The sequence below is a fragment of the Chaetura pelagica genome, unplaced genomic scaffold, assembly GCF_000747805.2.
Source record: "Chaetura pelagica isolate M959 unplaced genomic scaffold, ChaPel_1.0 scaffold181, whole genome shotgun sequence".
Lineage (NCBI taxonomy): Eukaryota > Metazoa > Chordata > Aves > Apodiformes > Apodidae > Chaetura > Chaetura pelagica.
Window position 1 is genome coordinate 1,645,109 of NW_009951992.1, and position 10,177 is coordinate 1,655,285.

Consider the following 10,177-nt stretch of genomic DNA (forward strand, 5'->3'; position numbering starts at 1 on the left):
TCCCAGAATGTGGCAGTAGGGTCACTAGCGCACTGATGACATTTTCCATGTCAGGGCCAGTACTGCATTTCTTGTGTACAAACAGGAACGTGACCACTCACCACACTCTGACAACATCACCAGGTGATACTTACATGGCGTAGAAAGACACTCAGCTCTTTGTGGGCTTGAGGATTGACAGTTGCCTCAAACAAAGGAACAAATATATTTTCCAGCATCTTCCCGAAGTGTGGGAGGAAATTCTTAGACCTGAACACATCACTGTGGACAGAGATAGGGATTAGCTGTTAGCAGAGGAACAACATGGTCCACTGTCCCCATCACCCCTTCAGAATAAAAAAATGAGGTATAGTGCACTATAAAGAACAGTGTTTGCAGACCCGGAGCACATACTATATCCTGGGTACTTGGATCATCCACTTCATGTTGGGGGAATAGACCCGATGTTTGTTGAACCAGCCGGCCAGCTTGGGCCACTCCTCAGCTGATCGCCCGTAGATTGAGAGACGAGGTTCTGCATATTGGTACTTGGCATCCTCCAGGTCAGAGCCAACCTCCTGCAAACCAGGATGGATTGTTGCATCATGTGGACCCTCCAGCCTCTGGGCACAACAGCACCACAGCTTATCAGCTCTCTCCTCCCCAGTATTCTCACCTTGATGATGGTAGCAAAGTACTCGCCATTAATAGCGTTCTCTGTCTTCAAGTAGAGGTCCCGCAGCTCGCTGGCACCCACGGGGTTGTACTTGTCATTGAACTTGTCAAAGCGCTGGAACGTCTGCCGGCCCTGGGGGAGAGAGGGTCAAGGGTAATACTGCACGCAATAGGTACAAGAACATCAACTGAGTGGGGGCTGATCCAAACAATCCCAAATGGAAAAGCCAGGGGCTGCAACATCCTGCGACAAACACTAAAGATCGTAGAATCACTTAGTTTGGAAAAGACCTTTAAAATTATCTAGCCCAACCATTAATCCTACTCTGCCAAGTCCAGCACCAAGCCATATTCCCAAGCACCACACCTAGACGACTTTTAAACACACCCAGTGATGGTGATTCAAGCATCTCTCTGGGCAGCCTGTTCCAATGTCTGACAACCCTTTCAGTGAAAGGATGGATGCACAACATGACATGGATACACAAGGAGGGGAAAAGCCATGCCTACAGGGGTGGACGAGATTCACCCAAGAGTGGTCCTACAGGAAATGCCCTACTACTTACAGCATGGACATCCAGGGAATCCACTGTTAGGTCATAGGGGTGCATATTGAGTTGCTGGAAAAGCTGTTTCAGGGTGAGCTGTTTGCCCTTGGCATCATAAACCACACGGTCAGCATCTACACAGTATGATTTCTTGATAAAACGCAGAAGATGCTTCTGGTTCATGCAGGCTGCAGCATGGATGTGTGTGTCCACCTGAGAAACGAGAGGCACAGCTATCTAGCTTCAAGTTGGAATGCTCAAGTACCATCACATGGAGGCTAACAAAGCTCTTAGATGAGCCCAAGCTGTGTGGGGAGCACAGCTCAGCCCAGCTGAACACAATAGGCTTAGGCTAAGATCAGCTAAGTCAGCACTATCCCACTAGTAGGGAAAATGTATGGACAACAGACCTTGACTCTAATATCCAGTTCTCAAGGAGGGCAAGACACCAAGACAGCTGATCTTCAGAGTCACCAGGCCTGTAAGCCTTACCATTTACCTTTCGGCAGTTGTAGAAGTCCCGGTGGGGGTTGTTCTTAACCTCTTTCATCTCCTCCATCTCATTTAACATTTCATGCACTTGGAACTTGGATGAGAGGAACTTCAGGCGCCGATGAGCATAGGTCTTACTGGTGGAAACAAAGGACAGAAAAGTAACTGGGCTCTCTACCCCTCAACACAGGGCCATGTCTCATCAAACACAGGGTTGCAGCTTTCATCTGAGGTGGAAGAGCTCATGCTGTTATGGCCTGCTTCCCTAAGGTCCTTCTACTTGCTTTATGATAAAGCTTTGAAAGAAGGCCTGGCCAGGTGTGAGCATATCTGCAGGCTGTGTTCCCAATCCCTGAAGACCCCATTCAAAATAGCTGACTAGTGTCAAGGACATTTAGGTAGCCAGAAGGCTGCAGGTGTGTCATCAGTGGGTTTCTCCCTTCTCCCAGGAAGAGGGTGAGGCAACCCCAGTTTGGCCCTGACCCTCCACTGCCTGCTGAAGCAGAACCCGTCCAGTGGCACCAGCAGTGCTGGGCCGTGCACTTACACAGGCCCCTGTGCAATAAGGGCCAAGAGAAAGTTCATGTCATCAAGGAAGTGCTTGAGGTTGGGGTAGGGCAGGTCCTTTGGCTCATTTCTGTCAACCGCTGCCTTGTCTCCATAGACATAAACTATCCCATCCTTCATCTGGACATGGTATCCCAGGTCCTCAGCAAGATTCCCGGTTTCAAAGGGATCCTGTCCATCCTTCACTGGTGGGGTGAACACTGAACCAAAAGGAGAACACTGTGAGGCACAGGCAGCCAAACCCCTCCAAGGCTCCTCCACTCCAGGCAAAGGAGCAAGGACAGTTAGGCTGCTGCAACACTGCAGAGGAGGCCTGGGCAGGCACCTCCCCTCTGGAGCACTTCCACAACCTTTTTTCTGACCCCTGCCCGCCCCACAGCGAAGCCAGAGAGAAAAACCCTTCAGGTGCCCAAATGTACCTGGGCCAGTGTCACTCGGCCTCCAGACCTCACCCTCAATTGCGCGCAGGTACTGAGCCGGGGTCCTGGGGAAGCGCTGCAGAGACTCCTGCATGTGCTTCTCTCGGATGCAAAGGGCACGGTAGAGGCCTTTGCAGACAACTTCAAAATCTTCAATTGTGACCTGCAAGAAGGCTGTTGCTGAACACAACTGGAACCTTGCTGCCTGAGGGATACCCTGGTGCACCAAGATGTAAAGAGGACAGTTTTGTTCACCTTATCACCCCCTCCCTCCCAGTGCTCTGCCTGGCAATGTCCTAGCCATGGCAAAAGGAAGTTCCTCACTTCAGAACCAATGAATTCCAGCTGTCAGCCCCTCTTAAATTCCTCACTGCAACTATAGTTGACACTGAAATAGAAGCCAAGTCTGAGCAAAACACTGAAGCTATTTTTGGAGCCTAGGCTGAAACTGAAGCAGGATTAACACTGACCCAGTGTGTCAAGAATTTTTTATTTACTGGCACACAGGTGTTTTTTTGGCAGTCAAGTAAGACTGGATCAGCATGGGATAATACCATGCAGCACTTGCAGCTAGATACAGACACAGCTGAATGGATATTTCAGTGCATGGACGGACATTTACCAGAGGCCTGGAGGACCTGCCATATGAGGAGAGGCTGAGAAAACTGGGTTTGTTCAGCCTTGAGAAAAGAAGGCTCAGGGGAGACCTTATTACCATGTGCCAGCCCTTAAAGGGTGGCTGCCAAAAAGATGGAGACTCCCTTTTTACAAGGAGTTACATAGAAAAGACAAGGGGTGATGGGCACAAGTTGCTCCTAGGAAGATTCCGATCGGATGCAAGAGGTAAATTTTTCACCATGAGGACAGTCAAACATTGGAATAGTTTCCCAAGGGAAGTGGTAGATTTCCCTCCCCCACATTGGACAGTTTTAAGTCCCAGCTTGACAGGGTGCTGAGCCTCCTCATATAAACTATAGTAGTAGCTAGGAAGGCTGGACCAGGTGATCCTTGAGGTCCTTTCCAAACTGGCATTCTAGGATTCTATTATTCATTTTCCAGGCTAAGCAACCTGCTCCAGCCCAGGAGGGAACAATCTGCCAGCAGTATCTCAGAAGTAGCACAAATGTAATGGGAGACGGTGGAGGAGGAATTAGCACAGGATGCAATACCAGTCCTGGTCAGCTGGCCGTAGGTGACCCTGCTTGAACAGGTGGGTTGGACCAGATGACCTCCAGGTATTCCTGCCAACCTCCACCATTCTGGGATTCTCAGACAGAAATAGCTGTGTCCACAGAGGAGCAGGCTGTGACAGGATAAGCATAGCCTACCCTGCTCTGCTCTCCCCTCTGCCCTGTATGGTGAATCCCATGGGAAGCATGCAGCACCCCACAAGCTCCTGCTCAGGAATTCAGCTCCAGATCCACCAGGGATGCAGAAGGGCACCACAAGATGTTCATGAGACACAGACTGAGCTGGAAGACACAGACTATCCCCACTGCACCTGGTACAGACTCCTGAGACACTGGGCACAACTGAGGGACAGGCAGGGACCAGGTGAGGTGGCAGCCAGCAGAGGGAAGATGTGCAAGTACCTACCCCAGAGGCATAATCCCCTGTGATCTGTACCCGCTGGAAGTCAGGCACAGTCTGGTACAGCGGGGAGGCAGAGATGACCTCTTCAATAGTGGATAGTCTGGTTGAAGATTTCTGAGCCACAGGGAGTGCCAGTGCAATTGTCTTCAGGCGGAGCAGGCGCTTCCTCCTGCTGGGAGGGGGAAAAGCTTCAGGCACAGCTCCATGGCCACATGCAGCTGCAGGGTCAGGGGCACCTATCACAGCCACATTCCAAATGAACACAACATGATTCATCTCACTGGTGCTTTCTGAGCACCTTAGACGCTGCCAAGAGTAGAGGCCACAGCACTTGAAGCAGCCACAGGCTTTCAAGCACAGGCTTTGGAAATCGCACCTCTCCAGAGAAAGGTCTCCAAGCCTCCCTCTCCAACAGCTCTGAGGCCACTACCTTCCTGACACCCAGGGAAGAGCCCAGTGTTGTATTTCTGTCCAACAGTGGGAACAGTTGGAGAGGAAACTCTCAAGTACCTGACAGATGCTGAGGGATTACCAAAGACTTATCCCATGGGTGAAGTGAGCTCTTTTCACAGGCCTAGGTTTATGTTCCCCCTACTTTTCCTCCAGCTCAGGCTGGGGATGTGCAGACAGTGCTTCTCCCCTTTCCCCAGCTGCCCTGGGAGTTGCTCACCGCTTTTCTGTTGTGGCAGAGCTCTCCCGAAGCATCATGTGCGCTCTCATTTCCTCACGTGAAATGGGGCAGATCTCTTCCACATCAAAAGGAGAGATCTCTTGCCTGGTCTCCTCATCTTTCACCTCAGAAGCAAAGACTTTCTCTGCGAAGGAGCGCAGAGCCTCATCCACCTCTGCAAGGAGAAGGAGCAGAGTGCAGGGTCACACACGCACCTGGTTCCCACCACCTAAACCAGCAGGTGTCCCTTGCAGCCAGTTTAACACTCAGTTGTCATGTCAGCATGCACTAGGGATAGGGAGGAAGATTGGCAGAGTCCTTACGGCTCTAGGAAGCCCCACTTGCTCTTCAAGGCAACCAGTCAGGATGAAGACAGAGGTATAGACAGAGATGGACAGAGCTGGCAGCCCAAGCACTTAGTTCCTGCCATTCCAGTACAGCTGAAGAGCTCCTAGCTGGGGAACCACTGTCTGGAACTGACCCCTCCCAGCCATCACATGCCACATGCTATGAAGGTGCCAGCTAATATGGCCCCACCAAAGTTGCCACTGACACAAGGTTGGCTGGAGCTTTATGATGTAGGCGAAAGAAGGGTAAAGGCCTTTCCAACAAATACCACAAAACAAGAACCCAAAGCCTCCTCTGGCAACATCTCCCAGAAGCACACATTTACATAGCGGCTTATGGACATTAATCAAGCAGGTTCCACCAGCAGTTGGCAGCTCAGAATGAAGTGCAGTGAGGATCAACGCTGAAAGATGGACCACACCATTGACATGTCAGAAAGGAAACAGTCAGCAGATGAGGACCAAAGCAGAAAGGACTGACATGCATGGGAGAAGTGTGCTTCACATATCAGGGGATCAAAAAGTTTGAACCATTCTACAAAAGAGTGAGAGACACAGCTGGGACTGCTGAGGAAAAGCATCTTCTTGATCTACTGAAAGATCACCATGATCGTGTAACTGGTCTTTGTTTCCCATGATCATGTCTAGTCAGTAGACTCTGTAAGAAGCCTAGCAGTACTCACCCTTGTATTCTGCTGTTTGAGATAAAATGGAAGCAAAATGAAAACAAATGTGATCAACCCTTAAAATCTAAGCTTTTTTGCCTAATCATCAGTGATTTAAAAGATATAACTAAAATACAAGTTTAGTCAAAGCCTTTCACTTACAAAAGAACAGTACTTGTCACTTTATGCAATATAAAGATGTAAGTACAGTGTTGACTGTTGCACGATATGGTCTGTGGTGCGCACATAAATTAATCACTTTGCTGATGCCAACCAACTGGAGGCTCTTTGGCAGAGCTTCTGCCTTACAGCAGACTCTGAGTTTCCCTGCAGCCATCCAAGGGGAACAGCATTTCCTGGAACCTAGATCTCCTCAGTCAACACTACAAACAGCCAACAGATACCCACTCATCTAGTAAGACTGAGCTGTCTTGGAAGCTGTGTCCAGGTGCAGGGATGCAGAAGAGCGTAGGAACAACTTAAGCAGGCAGAAGAACATTCTCCTGCCTGAACAAGAAAGCAAATATTTTAGTGCCTTGGAGCACTGGGACTGCTTTACTGTTTTTTGCCCATGACTGGCCATCTTTTGTGAAGATCAGGATGGATGGTTCCTTCAAAGATGCCAAGTTTAATCCTCCTGCTGCCTATGGTCACATCTCCACTTGTTCACTAACGAGATCAGACAGCTGAGATACTGCAGTTCCAAAGACCTTCACTCCTGATCACGGAGTGTGTCATCAACATTTTGGGGTACAACTCATGCCCTCTCCATCTGACCCAAGAAATTCAGACAGGAGCTCTGGCATCACAAGTCACCAGCTGCTGACTTCTCAAAGTCCAGCCTGCAGAACATACTCTCCTGGCATTTAAGCTGCACGTATTCTTTTGCAAACTAAGCATCCAAGAAATGCCCAGTTTGACCTTTCATCTCTTTAGTGGATGAAAGCTACACCCATGAAAGTCAACTAACTTCCACTGATGTTGCAGGGCCAGGCTTTCATACTGGCTTCATGTGCTGGGACAGTGTCTGTCACACCACACAGTGCTGCAATTCAAAATGTGCTCTTATCAGAGCTGTTTGGTGCTGATACTCTTCAGGACTCTGTTGTGGCAGTCACATCTCCCTCTGTACAGCTCTGCAAAGCCTGGCTGACCCTACTCATGTTGCCCAGGTTGTGTTTTCCACCCCCTCAGGAATGCAGCACCCCACATTTTCTAAGCTTTTCTAAGCTTTCAGGTTGACCAGAGACTCCTAAAATCCCTCTGGCCCCTTCCACAGAGATTTAATGGTATCATTACAGAATATAGTTACAGAATCCATGTCACTTCAGGAGGGAGAGTGCTTTTCTTCAGTACAAGCAGAGCAAGATTTAAACAATAATGCTATTTATTTGCTACACTACTCAAAAATGTCTCCAAGCAGGAAGAAAACTGCTTAAAGCCCCAGCAAGGTCCCCTGAACTGCAAAGACATCATACCATCAAAATCTCAGAGGCTGCAGGCTAACAAGCCTACCCTGTGGCTCCTTATCTCATTACTTGCTTTCAGACCTACCTGGAATTACGATCCGTGACATCTTGGCAGCAAGTTTGTGGAGCCTCAGGTAACACTCTACTGTCACAGAGCACAAGTGGCTGAGTGACTGCACAACAGCCCAACACTAATTTTACTGCTTCCCCTCCCCTGTAATTAGACTCTCCTTCTCTAAAAGGAGAATGGAAATTAACTATAAGACTATTTAAAGTACAATTAAGACTATAAGGTGCAACCACAAGTACTTGCACTGAAACAGGTGAAACCAGGGCTCATATTTAATATATCTATATATTTTTAGTTAGGCTCTCATTTTACATTTAGTAGTTTCACTTCTTTGGCCAGATTGCTACTTCCCTGGACAGTTGCACCTTTCTAAATTGGACTGGTGTCACAGTTTCATGATTTGCCATTAATTTTAGCAAGTGCAGCTACTTAGAACAGACTTAACCAAAAAGTAAAATCACTACAAAGAAAATGGGTTCTATCCTGGCTCAAAGCAGGACAACTGTGAAGCTCAGTCTTTTGAGAATAGAAACAATGTCTTTTGATCTGAACAGTTTAAAGGAAATCACTAAAGCACAGGGCTGATGTTTTAATCCAAACAGGAGCTGTGGGTAGGTACAGATGATGTGCACTCTCCAACTGGTATACTATTCATCTGTTTTTACTGAGAGAGAGATGTAAGGGGAAGTCTGGATTTTTGCAACAGGAGTTGCACAGTTGCCCTCACATCTTCCCAACTGAACAAATCAAAGAAAAAAAAAATAATAATAAAAGTGCAGGAAGCTGTATTTTGTTCCTGAGCTTTTCAGGAACTGCCTCTATAAAATTTTGTATCATAATAGTAAGGTAATACTCACTTCTGTATGTGGTGAGCCATAACCAAAACATATTTACAGGGACCAGCACTTAGTACAATCCGAAGTGTGGCAAGAAACTTCCCCACTAAGGTACACACGGTGCCTTGGATCTGGCAGAGCAGGGGATCAGTTTGAAAGTGCCTCTTGGCTTGTTTTAAGTAGATTCTTTCTACCTTACAGGCATTGAGGGCTGTACCCAGTCCTTTAGAGTCCCTTCAAACCCAGTTCAGATCTCTCACAGGAAGCTGGAAAACAGTGTCTGTCTGAAGCAAGTGGGCAGAATGTGTAGTGCCGTGCATGTGGCCAGGGTAATTCTGAGCTTCTGATTCGGCTTCTTGGTGGGAAGTGTTAAACCTAAACAGGTCAGAAAGATAAAATAGCTTTTATTTTAAACAGTGTCTTTTCCTGTTTGTTTATATTCCACTTCTTGATGGACTCAAAACAATGCACTGAAATCAGAGCAAGTCAAGCAAAGCATTCAGGCTATAGCCTTGCTGCTGATTTAAGAGATTACTTTGGTCATAAACATTGAAGGGAACAGAAAAAATAGCACCCCTGGAAAAGACAACATTGTTTGGAATTACAGACACATGTAAGAACTTCCCAAACTATTATTTTGTAAGAACAGCTAGGAAAAGGCCTCGTCCCAGAAGATGACTGGAGTAAGTGAGTTACTTGTGTAAGACACAGAGCTAAAAACAACAAGTCACAGATTTTGTCCACAGGTGCACTGGAAGCTTGTGCCACAACTAGTCAGTGAAGTCAGAGGAGCTGAGACCTGTTGAAGCATCTTCAGCTGACATACTTTCCAGAGCATCCAGAAACTCTCTCTGGAAGACCCCCATTTGATGTGCACAACTTCAAAACATGCTGGGTTACAATTAACAAATTCTCCAGAACTCAGGGAGTTTCAGCCTCACTTCCAGATATTCCCCAAGAATGTAAACTGATTTCCCCCCAAAATATGCAGGGCTGTGGTCAACAGGGCTGCGCCTGGGATGCTGTTACCCTCTTGATCTCTAATACCTGATCACCTCTCTCATGCTGAGAGCACTCTTCAGTTTCTGAATTATTATTTTTCTTATTCATTCTCCAGTTTGTGAGTTTCCACACCACATTACTGTTTAACTATTTAATTTAAGATCAATAAAAACTGGCTTCTGCTTGTTTGCTCTCTCACAGGAACTGTATCTGCCCCTAACCTTTCTGGATGTACCAAGATAGACCTGAAACCAAGAATCACCTTAAGGGTGCAGAGGTCATCTTCCTCAAAAGAACTCTTCATCCCCAAGCTGTTTAAATTACAGAGTCAACTTAGACCTTAGGTCACAGGTTCATGGTAGAAATATGAGTAAGGCTTGGGTATGCTGTGCTAAAGTTAGACCTACAGTCTCTTTAAACTGAAGTGCTTGATACAAACAAGCCATCTTCCCACTGTTTTTTGGCTGTAAAGAGAGTGATTCACACCCAAAGGCTTCAGAGTGGCTCTAAGACCCCACGCTTTTATCTCTTGAACTGTTTTCATTTCAGCTAGGTCTAATAAAAGGAAAATGGCCAAACATGCCCAAAATTTGGCAACTTAGGATATTTAGCAGAATCTTCCTCTAGTTTGCCTAACAAGGCAGCCATGTCACAGGGGAAGCTGTCCAAATAGAAGTTTTGCTAGAAAATTATTCCAATTCCTGAAGAAAAGTACTAACAGAGAGATGGTGATGTGCAAACTCACAAGGGCACTCCTTGATGTGCCACGTCTTTGACCAACAGCACCTTGTACTAGCATAAGCCTCAGCAAGTTCTTTTCTCCCCACCTTGCTCTTAGTCATTCC

The 10,177-nt window shown here is 47.1% G+C and overlaps 1 protein-coding gene across 1 annotated transcript in view; it reads right to left on the minus strand.

Annotated features, from left to right (window-relative positions):
- Positions 1-7,531, minus strand: part of AMPD1 (adenosine monophosphate deaminase 1) — a 9,714-nt gene extending 2,183 nt beyond the window's left edge. The window contains exons 1-11 of the mRNA XM_010001950.1: positions 7,510-7,531; positions 5,974-5,985; positions 4,944-5,118; positions 4,277-4,442; positions 2,681-2,843; positions 2,242-2,461; positions 1,702-1,831; positions 1,221-1,415; positions 656-787; positions 394-557; positions 135-261 (exon numbers count right to left, since the gene is read on the minus strand). Of these exons, the coding sequence (XP_010000252.1) occupies positions 135-261; positions 394-557; positions 656-787; positions 1,221-1,415; positions 1,702-1,831; positions 2,242-2,461; positions 2,681-2,843; positions 4,277-4,442; positions 4,944-5,118; positions 5,974-5,985; positions 7,510-7,531 (1,506 nt within the window). The remainder of the gene's footprint in view (positions 1-134; positions 262-393; positions 558-655; positions 788-1,220; positions 1,416-1,701; positions 1,832-2,241; positions 2,462-2,680; positions 2,844-4,276; positions 4,443-4,943; positions 5,119-5,973; positions 5,986-7,509) is intronic.
- Between the last annotated feature and the right edge of the window lie 2,646 nt (positions 7,532-10,177).